The 17,621-nt window shown below is 42.4% G+C and overlaps 3 protein-coding genes across 4 annotated transcripts; 2 read left to right on the top strand and 1 right to left on the bottom strand.

Moving 5' to 3' along the window:
- Window positions 1-5,019: 5,019 nt before the first annotated feature.
- Window positions 5,020-6,582, bottom strand: LOC122025122. Of its 2 annotated transcripts, XM_042583884.1 has the most exons (3): window positions 6,499-6,582; window positions 6,296-6,411; window positions 5,020-5,533 (listed from the first exon to the last, which is right to left on the bottom strand). In XM_042583884.1, exons 2-3 carry the CDS (start codon window positions 6,393-6,395, stop codon window positions 5,265-5,267), a joined length of 369 nt encoding a protein of 122 aa, XP_042439818.1. In that variant the 5' UTR covers window positions 6,396-6,411; window positions 6,499-6,582; the 3' UTR covers window positions 5,020-5,264. The 2 variants fall into 2 exon arrangements, with proteins under 2 accessions (XP_042439818.1, XP_042439819.1); XM_042583885.1 differs by having other exon boundaries at window positions 6,296-6,557.
- Window positions 6,583-6,798: 216 nt separating this feature from the next.
- On the top strand, window positions 6,799-7,688 carry LOC122025121 (50S ribosomal protein L10, chloroplastic-like). The gene has a single exon (XM_042583883.1). The coding sequence runs from the start codon at window positions 6,852-6,854 to the stop codon at window positions 7,545-7,547; it is 696 nt and encodes a 231-aa protein (XP_042439817.1). The 5' UTR covers window positions 6,799-6,851; the 3' UTR covers window positions 7,548-7,688.
- A 5,427-nt stretch (window positions 7,689-13,115) lies between these two features.
- On the top strand, window positions 13,116-17,398 carry LOC122025120 (respiratory burst oxidase homolog protein B-like). The gene is made up of 10 exons (XM_042583882.1): window positions 13,116-13,988; window positions 14,066-14,225; window positions 14,334-14,382; window positions 14,486-14,599; window positions 14,695-15,513; window positions 15,591-15,802; window positions 15,884-15,986; window positions 16,052-16,122; window positions 16,249-16,853; window positions 16,935-17,398. The coding sequence occupies exons 1-10, from the start codon at window positions 13,361-13,363 to the stop codon at window positions 17,042-17,044; spliced, it is 2,871 nt and encodes a 956-aa protein (XP_042439816.1). The 5' UTR covers window positions 13,116-13,360; the 3' UTR covers window positions 17,045-17,398.
- Window positions 17,399-17,621: the final 223 nt, after the last annotated feature.

The raw sequence follows: 17,621 nt of genomic DNA, 5'->3' as shown, positions 1-17,621 counted from the left end.
GGCGCTGTTATTTATAGCCGGTCGGCGCGGTTATTGGGGGCTTTATAGACGCCGGCTCGGCTCTCGATATTTAACGTCGGTGCTCGACGGTTATTTATAGCGATTTTAATGACGGGCTCGGCCGGACGCTTATAGACGCCTCCTCGATATTTAACGCCGGTTCGACGGCGCGTTATTTATAGCCTATTTTAACGACGGGCTCGTCGCTTTCCGCCGGACGCTTATAGACGCCTGCCTGCCTCTCTCCCTTTGTCTCTCATCGAGGAGACCGCTCGCTCATTCCTAGGAACGGATTAGCCACGAAGGAAGACTTCAACAATCCTCGTGTTGTGCGATCCGTCCGTGGAAGGAGCGAACATAGGGGTCCATCTCTTCTTTGGCTTGATACTTCTTGAACTTGGGACCTCACACGAGGGGAGCGGCCTCGGCCCTTGGTCCTCTAGGCGGCTGATGTGTGGCGTGTGGAGTTTTTTCCAGGCGGCTTGCGCTTCTTCCACGTTGATGTATTCATTGGCTCGGTGCAGCATGTGATCATAGGCGGCTTTGGATGAGCGACCGGAAGAAGTCCCCATCCACTAGGCCTTGTGTGAAGGCATTCATCATCGTCTCCGATGTGGCCGTTGGAATATCCATCGTCACTTGGTTGAATCGCCGGATGTAAGCTCGAAGCGCTTCTCTAGGCTCTTACTTGATGGCGCAATGTGACACTTGTCTTCCGATAACGCCGACTGCTTGGAGGAAGGTCGTTCGGAAGTCCTTGAAGCTAGTGATGGATCCGTCCTGGAAACCATCGTTGAGCCGATCCAGAGAGTGATAAGAAAGACTCGGCACTTTACTCCATCTCAGATATTGATGGAGCATAGTCAGAAGATCGAACTTACCCGATGATCATCCGGGTCTGTGGTTCCATTGTACTCGCCGATCGTCGGAGGCACGTAGTGCTGCGGAGGGTCTCGTAGAATAGCCTCCGAAAATTGGCGATTGATCCACTCGAGATGAGTCCGCCGGGAGCTTTCCCTTCTCGTCGCCTAGGCATTTCGCTAAGAAGATCCTCTATCTCTCGAGCGGCCGGTGCGAAATAAGGCCCGATGGAATGCGACGGTGGTTGGAGGTGCTTCCGCCCGGCCACCCGACGCAGATGTTGCTTGCTGCTCCACCCGCTCTCTGTTTTTGCTCCACAAGTTTGGCGGCCCTCATCTCGACAAGAGCATCGAGTTCTTCTGTTGAAAGCGCCACCGTGTGTTGTCTCATCCTCTCGGTTCGCTCCCGACCGGTGCCCCACGACGGCGCCAATTTGATCCTGTCCGAATCGAGTCAACGGACATTGGGCACGTGGCGCCCCTGCTGGATCTTCGAGTGCTCCGCGAACTCAGCAAAACCGGCCGGAGGGGTGTCCGCGACGGCCTTCGACGCCAAGTCGTGCAAGCAAATAATGCAAAAGGTGGCTCCAAATGATCTTTTCGACTGCGGCGAAGTAAGAGGCTCTATATATATAGAGAGGAGAGAACTAATGCACGCTCATCGAGGTACGACGTGTCAAGAACCCACACCCGTATGCACTTGTCGAGAGCTTACCGATACCACATCTGATCCGAACATGTCTCGATGGGACAACAGACACCCGTTGCGGACTAGGAGTATGGCGAGCCATACGACTTGACTACCGCCGAGGGTGTTCCTTCCTTTACCCACCGCCCCGGATCGTCCTCCGACCGCGAAGAACGTCGTCCGGACGGCTTAATTTCTCGTCGGTAGGCCCCTCCGCTGGTCATTATGTCTTTTATTGAGCTGAACCCTGGTCCCTACCAGGGTGCCTTTTACTACCAGCTGTCCCTTTCTTCTAAATCCGATCGACTCGTCCTTCTCTGGTGGGCCGCTGGGCCCTTTGACCTCCCCGTGGTGTTGACCCCTCGTTATGGGGTTCCGGATTCTTACCACCGGATCAGTGTAATTTGGTATGAGTTTATCTTGACTATAAATTATACTAGTACACTCTGAGTGTATTGAGCATGATCATTTGAGATTGTTCTTTTTATATTGACTATTAAAAAGAACAATATCTCTGTTATTATGGAAGTGTGTACTCTTAATCATGATATAATAACAAGCACGTATACTTAATATTTATTTTTTTAATTTATCAAATGGTACGATTTAGTTCTTTAAATCAATAGACCCGATAAGTTGGGAAATGATATTATTTATATGTTGTGTTGTTGATTATAGAATGAAACTGTGTCCTAGTAATCTAGGTTGATAATGTTCCCTTGAGGAGCTCATAAGGATTGTCATGTAAATCCTGCAGGTGGACTAAGTCCGACATGACAATAAGGTTGAGTGATACTACTCTTGGAGCTAGATATTAATTAAGTGAGTTATCAGTAACTCATTTAATTAGTGGGCATTCGATATCTTAAACACAAGGAGACTAACACACTCATGATAAGAAAGAACCCATATTGTAATATGGGATTGGTGCGGTAGTGCAATAATAACTTTTTAGTGGAATGAGATATTATTGATGAACTTGAGTTGGGTGTTCGAGGCGAACACGGGAAACTCAAGCTCATCGGAAGACCAAAACCAATTCCTCCTCTCGGTCCCTATTGTAGTATCTTATATAAAGCCTTATATCCACCCAAAAGCCTAGCTTCTTAGGGTCCAAGCTAGGGCCGACCAAGCCTTGCTTGGAGACCAAGCAAGGGGCTGACCAAGCTAAGCTTGGAGCCCAAGCTAGGGCCGGCCAAGCCTTGCTTGGTGCCCAAGCAAGGGGCTGACCACACACAAGAAGAAAATGAAGTTTTATTTTTTGTAAAATCTTTCCTTTTATAGAGATCTATAAAAAGGATTTAAAAGGATGATTTTAATATAAAACTTTTCTTTTTTAGATTGGTCATAAAAGGAAATAAAAGGAGTTTTTATTTTGTTAAAAACTTTCCTTTTATGATGGTTTTAAAAGAGAGTTTTAAATTTTAAAATATTTCCTTTTATAGCTTTCTACAAAGGAATAAAATAGAGATTTGAAATATTTCCTTATTTGTAGTTATATATAATGTGAAAGAAAGATTTTAATTTTTGTTATAAAACTTTCCTTTTTGTATCCATGTTTTATTTTAAATCTTTTCTTTTATAGATATCCATAAAAGGATTTAAAAGAGAGATTTTAATTTATAAAATATTCCTTTTATAACTATCCACAAAAGGGATCTTAATAGAGAGATTTTAATTTTGTTTAAAATCTTTCCTTGCTTGGAGCACAAGCTTGTGGCTGGCCATGTCATGGGAGAAAAGGAAGTTTTATTTTTTGTTATAAAACTTTTTTTTTGACAAGACCAAGGAATATAAAAGAGGAGGGGATGTCTCACCGAAGTACACATCTTCTATTCATCTTTATTCTTCCTTGGTGGGCGGCCCTTGTTCTTTCTCTTCTCTCCTTTTGTTTTTCTCTCTTGTAGGCCGGCGACATCAATTGTGGGAGATCTCTTGGTGGCCGGTTGCTTAAAGGAGAAGAAGAAGAGAAGGAAGCTCTCTTGTCTAGCATCCCTTGGAGGTTATTTGGTGGCCGAATCTTGGAAGCCTTGGAAGAAGCTTAAGTGGATTTCATCTTGGAAGATCGTCGTCCACATGACGTCCAAGAGAAGGAGAGGAATACAATAGAAGATCAAGAGGTCTATAAGGTACAAAAGGTATAACTAGTTATTAGTTTCCGCATCATAACTAGTTCATCTTTTTGTATAGATATTGAAAAACTAAACACAAGAGGTTATCGGTTTAAGTTATTGTTTTTGTTATCGATTTTATGTTTTCGATTTCATGTTTCAATATTGTGTTTCTATTGAGGTCTCTATAGTTAAACCTAGTTTACTGTAAGAAGTTAAATATCCAATTTCTTTGTGAGACTTTGTCTAGAAAGTGGTGGATGATCTCATACTCAAGAAGACCTAGTACCTCGCCATGTTTAACCTGGAAATCGATCTTTGAAATAGATATTTGATAACTTCTGTAATATGGTTTAACTTAGGAAGATCACATCGGTTAAACTTGAAGTAAGAATGTTAAGTTTCGTTCCCAATTCAAGTTTAACTTCTGAAGGATAATTTGGATTAATAATGTTAAGCATCGTTTGCAATCCAAATTTAATTTCAGTAGAGCAGATGGGTAGCTAGGATAGTTCTACGCTTGTACAAATTTTTGTACAGGGGAACTAGGACGGTATTCCGAGTAGCAACCAACAGGATAAACAACACAGGTTGCGGAGGTTATCGAGTGCGAGGAGAAAGATATAACTTCTACAGCTAGAGGCGTCTTCCATGGTGTTGAAGGCACCTTCGACCCTCTATAAAAGTTGTCTTCGAGCATATGGTGAAATACAACTCATCTTCGAGATCCCTCTCTTACCCAATGTTCCAAAGACTATCCAACAAAGTCATAACGCTGCTTCGACGACCAAAAACTCTCAATTTAAACATCGTCATTGTCGGTATAATTTTTAGTTGTAATTCTAAACTTGCTGTATTCATCTTTGTATTATTCAGAATTGTTAGTGAATTTCTCAAAGTAAATACTCAACGAGTGTAGGGCCTTGGAGTAGGAGTCATCATGGGCTCTACACCAAGTAAAACTCGATTGGGTTAGGTTGGTTGATTTTGTTTCTTTCCTTCTCTATTTCCGCTGCACGAACTCTTATGCAAACGTTTTTCGAAAAATATAAAAAAGTCACGAGAGCTATTCATCCCCTCCCCTTTCTAGCGCTTTCGATCCTAAAAAAATTCAATTCTCTCCATTTAAGCTATCAAACTCAGATATTTCAATATAAATACATTATAGAGATTTTCAAAGAGAACATTGGTTTGAAGTAATTCGGAGTTTTCTAAATTTATTAGTCAATTTCGATCAACCTAGCTAATGAATCTAAAAAAATCATAGGAGTATTTTGAAAATATGAAATGTGATTTGAGTATTATAAAAATTGAATATGCAATTTGAAGATTTGAATAATATAGAAATTTGCTTACAAGGTTTAGTAAAATATCGTACTATATAAAGAGATCAGTGCTTACAGTTCGATATGCAGTTTTATAATACAATGTTCATGAGCAAATGTTGATAAGAAGAAACCAGTGCTATTAAATGGAAAAACCATATACTTCAGTCCATTTTCTACTGACGAATCTATATATCATGCTGCTTCTGCAATGCATAATAATACTTGTGGATAACATGAAGATAGATCTCTCGAAGCTTTGCGATGAGGGTAATCAAGATCACTTAAGTGGGGCTAAAAGTGTGTAGATGAGAAGCATTGAGACCAGTATGATGGCTCCTCCCAGAGTGAACTTTGGACTAGTCCATAGCATGAGGTTAGACCTTTCAGTTCTTTTTATGGGATCTACTTCTTCTGACAATGGATAATCAGATCGCCTCGGGTTCCAGCTCACGTACTTGTTGGGGTTGAGCTCTGAGAACATGGTTTTCTTTCCCCGCTTCCTAAAGCTTGACCATGCCTTGTCCCAATCTGTAGACACCCTATCACCTGCTTACAAAATAAAAGAAGCAACATTCACAGGAACTAAATCAAGATACAAAAACAAAACAGATGTTACAACAAATGTTTTCCATCTATTTCCTCCTGTAGATACACTTGCACTGGAAACTTTATTTGTGTGGTTTTTTGAACTTTGCAACATAAACAAACAGTGATTATAGCTGCTAGGTCTACTCACCAAAGGCAATGAGAATCCCAAACATCCCCTAAATACGGTATAAATTTGGATAAAAGTTCTTAAAATCATCTTTGACGGTGATCAAAAAGGAACTGAATCACCAAATTAAACAAGACTCCATCGCTCAAACTTCCCACAAAAGTGTGCAACAAAGTTACACCTAATTGGGAAATCCTCCTCAACCTTAAAATGTGTTATGTTGTGACAACTCTCTGCAAAACACACTTGAAGGTAGTAACCTAAAGAATCTAAGGCTTCTTGCAGTCGAAACAACCTGCTCTGAAGATCATCACGCGCTGCTATGAATTAGAGTGTTAACTGAGACACACTGTAAACAATGATCATCTTGATTGCAAAGATAGGAAGGAGAATTCTTAATCCTAACTCCAAAAGTTCAGATTGGTGAAGTTGGCAATTTGCTTCCCTATTAAAAAGAATATAGTTTTTTCTTCTTCTTTCTATTACTTAGTCTTAAAGCTCTTGCCATGTTACGTATACGTAGTTCATATATTTAAACACATCAAAGGAGGAAGAATAATGAAAAAAAGTTAACATGAGATGAGAAAATCGACCTTTATCGCTCTTGCCGTTATCAGGCGATCGAGGATCGTTCTTGGAGCAACGAGGTCGGAGAGGAATCCGCGCTGCGAGTCTCCCCAAGCCGACATCCATCTCACCAACCCGATTGCTAGATCAAAAATGTGCTCAGTATAGTCGATAATAGGGAAGAGAAAAAGTAGCGGAAGCAACAGGAGCTTTCAGAGAAGGAGGAAACCAGCTACGCTACGCCATCGACGATAGAGTTCAAAGCAGCCTCCGAATGAAGCGAAGATTGATGAGGTAGGGGAAGAAATCCTGGTCCATTTATTTCTCGATTGTTATCAGCTGTGTTCTTCATTACACCAAATAAATAAAACTATTTTTCTATTCGCTACCGAGTTGGCATTAAAGCATGACACGCTGGAACTGTGTTTGCCCCACCGCTGTCCTGCGGACAATTATCCTGCACCACGTTTGAGACCATGCACCGGATCTGCATTCCTCCGACCGCAAGTGAAGATAAGGCAACGCTATCTCATCTGGTAAACCTTTCGCTTCGTCCGTCGAGGTTTCCCGAGTCTCTCTCCCATGGAGGCCTCTCTCTGTTGCTCCTCCACCTCCACGCCGCCGCCTCTTCGCACTCAAGCACAATCCCTTGCCCTCAAACCTCTGTCCAACCCCTATTCCCTCTCCTTCCGGCCCGCACGTCGAAACCCCTCCTCCTCCACCACCATCCGCGCCGCCATCAGCCGCGCTAAGAAGGAACAGACAGTGGAGATCGTGAAGAAGGAACTCGAAGGCTGCCACCTCATCGCCGGCATCCGCTACAAGGGCCTCACCGTCAAGGAGCTGCAGGACCTCCGTGCTGCTCTTCCCCCCACCTCCCGCCTCCTCGTCGCCAAGAACACCCTCGTCAGCAAGGCCGTCGAGGGCACTCCCTGGGCCTCCATTGCTCCCTGCCTCCAGGGCATGAACGCGTGGCTCTTCGTCCACTCGGAAGAGATACCCGTAGCCCTCAAACCCTACCGCACCTTCCAGCGCGAGCGCAAGCTCGAGGAGAACGACTTCACTGGCGCCGTCTTTGAGGGCAAGTTCTATGCGCCTGACGAGTTCAAGTCCCTCGAGACTATGCCCAGTCGTGCGGAGATCTACGGAAAGATCCTGGGCGCAATCAAGAGCCCCTCGATCTCGCTTGTCAGCACGCTTCAGGCCCCCGCCAGAGATGTCGTCCTCGTCCTCAAGGCCTATGTCAGGAAGCTCGAAGAGCAGGGTGCTGCTGCGTAATTCCTATCCTTCTGTTTGCTACATGTTCAATTTGCCATTTTGGATTTGGATGATTAGATTATTTATTGATTAACTTCAAAATGTATGATGCTGTATACGCCTTCGACCTCAAATTTATTTTTCCATAGGTTGTATCTGCCAGTAACAAGAGTAGAAGACATCACTAACCAATGCGAGATCATTCCACAGAAATGCCTTTTTCTATACTGAATTTTATGAATTGGACTATTAAGGCATGATGAACATGACTGGGTTAAGTAGTTGAATTAGGTGTTCTTTGTAGCTTGACAAACTCATGGTTGTCATAATGGGCAGAGATAGTGCAGGGTAAACATAATTTTAACCACTGCAACTACTGAGGTTAGACTAGGAGAGAACTAAAAATGCTTGGCTTTGTTAACTAGCTGCTACTGTATGGTTATTAGATCCTACAAACATTGAACAAGATATTAGATAACCAGGTTTCTTTTCTTTGAGATATTTTTTTAATTCAGATAGAACACCACCTTACATTTACTATTTTATGTGTTTTTTTTCAATTCAATTGGATCACTAGGTTCACACAGTTTTGATCAGATAGCAAGCTTAGTTTTTTACTTAGCAGTCAAATAATAGACATACACAAATTTGTAAGTTGGGTAACCTAATTGATGATAAAAATGAGCTTAATTCTAATTCAAAACAACAATGGCAGATTATGGACCAATTGTATAAGTAACTAGCAATTGTGTCATATAACATTAGTTACTTTATTGTAGTGTTTAACCATGAGGGTTAGATTGTTTGGAAGCAACAAATGGGAAAAAAAATAGCAGAGTTAAGATGGCCATGCGGTGTTAGTAGAAAGAATAAAATTAAAAATTAGAAAACATACTGAGAGTGTATGGGCATGCTTAAATGCATTGTATCAATTAGACTAGAGTGTATAAGGACAAATAAGCTTGGTTCTGCTATGGAAGGCCGAAGCACTTTGTAGAGTAAATTGTGTTTGATATTCAACTTTTAAGTGCTTTTCCATTTAGTAGCACATTCCAAGTACTACTTTTCCAACCTAGATGAGAGCGTCTTTTACATATTATAGTGATATGAATATATTTTATATTATAACATAAAATATATTTAATATTTGAAATTTTAGTATTTAATAGATATTAATTAAAATATATATATAATTGTAAGATATTTTTAAATTTGTTTAATTAGTTTTATTAATAAAATAAAATTATAAAATCTTAATTACTATTAGTATCTTAACAATATCTAAATTCTATAAAGTAATATATTTCTCTCTTTGCTTGATCAAATGAATTAGTATTCTTATTCTGTAACTATATTATGAAATTTGCATTAATATTATAGGTAGGTTAAACCAAGGGGTATTATGGATAGCATAAAGAAACACAATTTAACTTACTGGAATATTGTAAGATTCATATAGTGTCGTTAAACAGTTGGCATGATGATTATGAGAGCAAATAGAAAGGTAAAATGTTTGTTATCTTATGCCTGTATTTATTACTCAGTTTGGAACCAAATGCCATCATCTTAATTTTGTTTGATTGATTACTTGTGTTGATGTTGCCACACTATATCCAAGCTGACTAACACACAAGTCAAGGGACTTTTATTTAGATAGAATACTGGACAATCTGTAGATAATAAATTATTATGGTTATTTGTTAAAATGATTGTGATGCATGATTCGATTAGTGACCATTCTGATATACTGTGATCAATATCATCATCTCTATGAATATGCAGTCTTTTTTCCAGTGTTCTTTTTATGCATTTTCCAGTCTCACCATGTAGGTTGATCTTTTGTTTTAGTTTTGTTGTATTTCTTCTTAGGAGTGAACACTCATTTCTTATACTACCAATATAAAGTCTAACTAGGAGATGCTTTTACAAAATTCAACTTGTTCCTTACGGAGACGGAACTTATACCTGTTCAATAGCACATCATCCATCCCATAGGCATTGTTCAAACATTTTTTTAATGATAGACTACTTTCTAAGAAGATTGGAATTGAGGAAATTCCTTTCTAGACTAGCTACCAAATTTATCAGAATGGAAAACTGCGTAAAGGTTATTTGTCTATGCATGTTTTCCATGCTTATATGCATCCCCTTTTTCAAGGTAATTACATGTATCTTTTCTTAATTGAATCCTTTTGAATACTTCGCCTTTGCTTTACTGAAAGCTTGAAACACGTCTAATATAACTAAGATCTCTTCTTATAGTATCTCAAGTTTGCCTAGGATGAATCATAGAAACTGTGTAGCACTTGCTCTCCATACTGTCTTTATTCTGCTTAGCTGAGTGGCGAAGGGTTCATGGACATCCTAAATTTAATTTGACTAAAGTAGACCATTTTTGGAGTTTTTATTTTTACAAGGACTCTTTTGGGTCATTCCCTGGAAACACTCGTAATGTTGCTTAGATATACAAATTGATGCATTTTGTGAATATTTAAGGCTGCTGATAATCCAAATAGCATAGAAGATCTTCAGTTGAGTGACAACATAAAATAAATAGCAGATTTAACTAGTTGTCGATATAGTGTAGTGCTAAGAAGTAATTCACCGTCATTATTAATCCGAGTCTATCAATACTGATGAAGGAAATATCAGTGTCAAAGTTTCTTGGTCAGCAGCATATAAACACGCAATTAGCTTCTTCCTTGTTTGTTCCTTTGATGGAATGATCTCACCAACCATTGACAAATTCTAGAGCAGTTGCTTTCCCCTCTTGATTACCTGGAATTACTTTTCATTATCAAGTAATTATCAACACCATATTCGTACTTATCATGTCTTATTACACACAGGTGGCAGTTGCCAATTCTAAATAATATTAATAATAGTAACGGGGTTCTAGTAGGGGTGTCAAAAATGAATCCGACCCGACGACCCAACCCGAGTCGACCCGAAAAAAATCAGGTTCGGGTTGGGCATTTTCGGATTCGGGTTGGAGGGTTGGAGAGTAAAAGAGTTTCGGATTGGGTCGGGTCGGGTTCAGGTTGACCCGGGTTGACTTAAATATAGGGTTTTGTGGATTTTTTAGGGTTAAATCAAATTTTATTTTAAAAATTTAGATGTTTTTATGTATATTAATATCATGTTTATATGATAATGATGGAGTATTGAGATAAAAGTGAAGAATTATAAGGAAAATAGCTTAAAAAAGTCGTTTTGAATTGAATTTTCAGATTATATGGGTCAGGTTCGGATTGATCGGGTTGGTCGGGTTCGGGTTCGGGTTAAGGTGTTTTGGGTTGAATTCGGGTTCGGGTTGGGTTAAAAAAAAAAAAAAAACTTAATCTGACCCAATCCGATCTGATCCATCTGAATTGACATCCCTAGGTTCTAGTGCTCTACCACAGTACTATTGTATTTGCCTGTGAATTGACTGTAGCTTATTATTTTACGATTATTTTGTATTCCTCGTTGCGGTTTTATGATTATTAAATAGAATAAGTAGGTATATTATTTAAATGAAAGTGGAGTATAAAATGGTTGTTCCTCGTCGCCAAGTCATCCATTGTGAGGGCGGTCGGTCTACGAAATAGCGAAGTAGCACTCTCTGTGACAAGTCATGATCACTTCGATCTGACCTTCCCTTACTAGGAGGGCATTGCTATCCACTAGAAATCTTGGAATGTAAGAGGAAGGCACCTTCCGATGTGGACCATCTTTAGCTTAGAGGCAGCTTTAGTCCTTGTGCAACAAATGTAGTTGCATAATAGTAAGAGAAAATGTCTTAATTCCATGGCAAATTCATAGGCAAGGTTCCTCATGAAACACATCACCAGGCCAGCCCAGTGTGTGAGATACATAGTTGTCCTTCCTGCGTGTCACATCGTCGCTGATGAGTCAATTATTCTGGATATGGTATCTATTTTTTATTTCACTTTTTGAGAGCGACATTAGGATTCCTCCAATCGTTTCATGGGAAACCACATGAACCAAGGAATAGGCTAATTGTAAGGGCACCAAGCTGTACCCTTGTGCAATTGTAACTTAGTTTTTAAATTTGCATCTATCCTTTTCTTTAATGATTTGGTTTTTGTCAATTGAAGAGGAATCATCTATCAGTTATATCTTAGTTTCCACTAACATTTACAACTTCAAAATTTTTGTCCATCTTTGTTTTTGTTTTCCCTTCTTGAACTTCTGCCATCTGGACGAAGAAGATCAAGATGCTAATTGAAGGCGTAAAAGTAGGTCGATAGAAGAAGGACCAACCACTTGATCTTGACAGTAAGTGCTGGTTATGCTTCTCCTAAATAGCTACCAAATTATTAAATATATCTATTGAGATAACTTTGTGTTTGTAGAGTAGCAATCCATGTCGTGCCTTTATAAACTTCTCTCTGAATTGCGAAATTGTCAATGTCTCTCCGCCAAAGACGTTGGCTTTTTTTATTTTGGACATTTCACCAAATCACACAATTATATCATTTTTTTTTCAATCAATGAGTCTCAAAATTTTCTACACCTTAATTTTACTTTACTTCTTCCTTTAATGCAACAAAAAAACAAGCTGTATCAGATGCTAAAATGAAAAATCATAGATTGAAAAGACGTCACGAGGTGATCTATAATTAAGTTTGTTGGTTGGTGTGAGTTATAAATCAATTTACAGGGTTAAAGCATCCATACTCGTTTTTCTATCTAAAATTTATAATTTAAAATAAAAAATTTATTTTATTAAATATTGATATTTATTTTTCAATACCTCATATATAAATTTTTTTCATTTCTTCTCCCTCTGGTAATGAAATTCATTTTTTAAATTAAAAAAATACTATTTATAAATATATAATTTAAGGAATCAATAGAGGTAGCTGACATAAAAGATTTTTAATTACTCTATTTAAACTGTAAGCTAAATTTTTTAAATAGAATATTTGATAAGGATATTTTTAAATGGGTCTAGTGACTAACGTATGAGATGTTATTATTATGAGATTTAGGATTTGAATTTTGACAAAATTGAGATAAATGTCTCCTTTATATGTTAGAGCGTATTTATCTTTTTTGCCACTTGAAGAAGATGCTTTTGAAATTGATCAACTGGATACATAGTTAGATAGGGTTGTACTTGTGGATACGTACGTACATGTAAAATAAACAAGCAAATGAATATCAGAAATCAACGAGCTCAATCGAGAACTCTCTATCTCTCTTGGAGTGGTGACGTATCTTTTTCCATGCTTTAACGACTTACACTAATAGTTACTAATCATTTATGATTTACTTCTTTTATATTATCTAGGGATGGAGACGCTAAGGGTGAATGAATCTCTTTTGTACCACATATATAGTGTTCGTGAATTAGCAATTGCTCATCTCCTCTGGATGGTCCAGTAATTAACACATAAAATATTATCATCATGAAATCTAAAATTCAAATCTCAATAAAATTAAAATAAATATCTCACCTTTTGTCATTGCTGAATCAGCAATTGCTCATTTCCTCAGCTAATCAATCAAGATCGAACGAATAGTAGCCGCTTCAACGATCATCCCGTCAAATACTACGGAAACGGCTACAGTGACGGTGGACTTTTGACTCTCGTTGCCACAATCCCATCCACAGATGTTTGTGCATTACTTGCTTGCTCCCGCACAAATGATATGTGCAGGATTGAGTGAAGGTGGTAGTAGCAGCGGCTCCCTGGATTTGCTCGTCCAATTCTCTCCTGTTTCATCGCTACTTTTCTTCTAGACATTTTGAGGTTGATGGAGTCGTTACGTTGCTGGTGAAGTCTTTTTTTTGGATTGTGGAAGCACGGGTTGGAGGTCGGGAGATGAGGAGTACGGCGTCGAGCCTGGACGGAAGGGGCGGAGAGAGCCCCGTGGATGGGATCGAGGTGGAGAGCCCAGGAATTCCCTTCAGCGGTCCTCTGAGTGGCCCCCTGATCAGCCCGATCAACCAGCGGGGTGGCGGTAAGAAGAGCCCCCGGTTCAGTTACCCGCCTTCGCCGTCCTCCGCCTCCTTGAAGGGGAAGAGCGATCACGACGACGATGATGACGAGACGTATGTGGAGATCACCCTGGACGTGCGCGACGACGAGGTGGCATTCCACAGCCTGAAGGCGGCGGCGGCCGGCCGAGGGGACGCGGAGGTGGACCCTGACGTGGCCGCGCTGGCTAGGGAGCTGGAGAGACGCGCCGGGCTCGGAAAGTCGATGATGCGCACGGCGTCGTCCAAGTTCAAGCAGGTGTCGCAGGAGCTCCGGCGGCTGGCGTCGTTCACACGGCGGCAGGGGCCGGGGAAGTTCGACCGGACTAAGACAGCCGCCGCCCACGCCCTCAGAGGCCTCAAGTTCATCAGCAAGGCCGACGGTGCCGCCGGGTGGGCAGTCGTCGAAAAGCGCGTCGAAGAGCTCTCTGTTGACGGCATGATTCACCGCTCTCGCTTCGGCCAGTGCATCGGTCCGTTCTCTATCTATTTCTCCCTTCTCCTCTTGAAAGAAACACTGCCTGTAAAGTTTGAAATTTTCCATTAACAGGAATGAAGGATTCCAAGGAGTTCGCTGGAGAGCTGTTTGATGCATTGACGAGGAGGAGACGCATCAATGGAGATAAGATAACAAAATACGAGTTGAAAGAGTTTTGGGATCAAATTTCCGACCAGAGTTTCGATTCCAGGCTTCAGATCTTCTTTGACATGTAATTCAAGAATGAATCCCCTGTTTTCCACCTTTCCCGACCATGCATAAAAGTAGAATAAATTGACCGAATTCATGCGACATCCTAATTGCTTCGTCCAATGCACAGGGTTGATAAGAACGCCGACGGGAGAATCACAGAAGAGGAAGTGAAAGAGGTAAACTAGCTCAATACTCTGTACTGAGTATTCTAGCATTCCGTTATTCATCATCAGTTAATTTGGGCACTGTTATTTGAGCAAACACATAATTTGCATGCAGATTATCACGTTGAGCGCGTCAGCCAACAATCTCTCGAAGATTCACGAGCAAGCAGAGGAGTACGCTGCGCTGATCATGGAGGAATTGGACCCGGACAATCTGGGATACATCGATGTAAGGCGCAGGACCTGTTCTTTAATCGAAACATGCCCCTTGTGATTAATTCGTTGCAGTGTGGCCGGAGTTATTGATGGTGATGAGGATTACAGATATACAACCTGGAGATGCTGCTTCTCCAGGCACCGAGTTACTCGTCGCAGATCGGCACCACAAACAGCCGAAACCTGAGCCAGATGCTGAGCCAGAAGCTGAGGCCGACAAGGGAGCCGAATCCCCTGGTGCGGTGGTACCATGAAGTGCGTTACTTCCTGGAGGATCACTGGAAGCGGGTGTGGGTGGTAGTGCTGTGGCTCTGCATCTGCGTCGGTCTCTTCTGCTGGAAGTTCGTCCAGTACCGGCATCGGGCAGTGTACCACGTCATGGGCTACTGCGTCTGCCTGGCCAAGGGCGCCGCCGAGACACTCAAGTTCAACATGGCCCTCATCCTTCTCCCCGTCTGCCGCAACACCATCACCTGGCTCCGCACCCACACTCGCCTCGGCAAGGCCCTTCCCTTCGACGACAACCTCAACTTCCACAAGGTCATCTCGGTGGGCGTTGCCGTCGGAGTCTGCCTCCACGCCGTCTCGCACTTGACGTGCGACTTCCCGCGAGTGCTCCACGAGACGGACCAGGAGTACCAACCCATGAAGCGCTTCTTCGGCAACTCGCGGCCCGGCGACTACTGGTGGTTCGTGAAGGGCACGGAGGGCTGGACCGGGATTATAATGGTCGTCCTCATGACCATTGCCTTCACGCTCGCGACCCCCTGGTTCCGCCGCAACCGTCTCCGCCTGCCCAACCCCTTCAAGCGCCTCACCGGCTTCAACGCTTTCTGGTACTCCCACCACCTCTTCGTCGTCGTCTACGTCCTCCTCATCGTCCACGGAACCTTCCTCTACCTCACCAGGGAATGGTACAAAAAGACGGTACGCGGCGAGACGGCGTTGTTCATCCTTGTAACCGACCATACGATCGTTAATAGATAGATAAATAACATTCGCAGACATGGATGTACTTGGCGATTCCAGTGATCCTCTACGGAAGCGAGCGGTTGATCCGATCCTTCCGTTCCAGCGTCCGGGCAGTCAAAATCTTGAAGGTGGCGGTGTACCCAGGCAACGTTTTGACTATCCAAATGTCCAAGCCGCAAGGCTTCAAGTACAGGAGCGGGCAATACATATTCGTCAACTGCGCAGCTGTCTCTCCCTTCCAGTGGTATTCTACGCACGCCCAATTTTTCATCAAATTATATTCTCCATGATTAATAGCTCTCGCCGTCCGTCAAAACGTACGCAGGCACCCCTTCTCCATCACGTCGGCCCCGCAGGATAATTATATCAGCGTCCATATACGGACGATGGGCGATTGGACTCGGCAGCTTAAAGCCGTCTTCTCGGAGGTAGGATTCGTGTCTCCGTCCCTTGAGTTGTAAAAGCTGACTTCCATGGTCATCCTTATCCATAGGTGTGTCAGCCAGCAGCAAGTGGACAGAGCGGTCTTCTGAGGTCGGACTACGACAAAAACAACAAACCCGTGTAAGTAATTTTGTTGACGATTTTACCTTGGATTATATTGTCCAGGAACGCATGGAATTAATTACTTGCTCCAAGAAATTGTACTGCTTGTGCGAGGTAAAAACATAGCTTTTGTTGGGTGTGCAGCTTCCCGAAGGTATTGATCGATGGGCCTTACGGGGCTCCAGCCCAAGAGTACAAGAAGTATGAGGTGGTGCTGCTTGTGGGGCTGGGCATCGGCGCCACGCCCTTCATCAGCATCGTCAAGGACATCGTCAACAACATGAAGCGGCTGGAGCCCGACGAGAGCGACAGCGACGGATCCTCCTCCTCCGACCGCGAGGACCATGTGACGGAGGAAGGCGGCGGGAGTGGGAGCGGCAGCAGGAGGCACGGGCTGACGCTGTCGGCGTCGGGGTCGAGCTCGTCGTGGTCGTCATCGTTCAAGACGCGGCGGGCGTACTTCTACTGGGTGACGCGGGAGCAGGGGTCGTTCGAGTGGTTCCGGGGTGTGATGAACGAGGTGGCGGAGACGGACAAGAAGAACGTCATCGAGCTGCACAACTTCTGCACCAGCGTATACGAGGAAGGCGACGCCCGGTCGGCGCTTATCGTCATGCTGCAGTCGCTCAACCACGCCAAGAACGGCGTCGACATCGTGTCCGGTACCCGCGTCAAGTCCCACTTTGCCCGTCCCAACTGGCGCAACGTCTTCAAGCGCATCGCCCTCAACCACCGCGAACAACGAATCGGTCCGCACCAAATCAATACACTCGATCAATAGTTTTTGCTCCTTGCGAAGTTTGCCGTCTTATCCTAAATTTGATTTGCAGGAGTGTTCTACTGCGGAGCCCCAACGCTGACGAAAGAGCTGCGTCAGCTGGCCACGGATTTCTCAAGAAGGACCAGCACCAAATTCGACTTCCACAAAGAAAACTTTTAAAAGCACTCATTCAACAATGTTACTTAATGTTAATATCACACCTATCTCGAAAGCCTCTTTGTACGGTTATTGGTTTTGCAGCAACACCTCTTGTCATCTGAATAAGATATTACGATATATCGACGACCGGAGAGAATGTCCAATAAAATGTTGGCTGGAGGATATACAGCGTTCGTCACCAATAACTCGGTTACAACTTTCCCAGTTGATCTTTTGTTATATTCCTTGGCTCGGTGTAAAATTTGGCAGTGGATTCAACGGATTGTTAATTAACCGTGCAGTAACAAATAATTTGGAGGTGGTCGGAAGGCCCGTCCTTATTTCAACTATAAGGAAATTTCCAAGTTGGCTTTACTCGTTTCCTTGTTTTTAGTCTCTAGCTTTTCGTCGACTGACATGTGTAACTGTAACGTAAGTACGATAAGATTGGGCCTCTGCTTATGACTGTGGTTACTGAGACGGTATATAACGATGGAATCTGTTAAAGTTGAATCGTTAAAAATTAAAAAGACGTGACAGTAAGAAATCAAAGAAATATGACAGTCAAAAGTCAAAGGGATATGATAGTTAATAGTTA

Source organism: Zingiber officinale, chromosome 9B (assembly GCF_018446385.1).
Source record: "Zingiber officinale cultivar Zhangliang chromosome 9B, Zo_v1.1, whole genome shotgun sequence".
In the NCBI taxonomy this organism is placed as follows: Eukaryota; Viridiplantae; Streptophyta; class Magnoliopsida; order Zingiberales; family Zingiberaceae; genus Zingiber; species Zingiber officinale.
The sequence above is the reverse complement of the archived record's forward strand: the minus strand, read 5'-3'. Positions and strand labels throughout refer to the sequence as shown.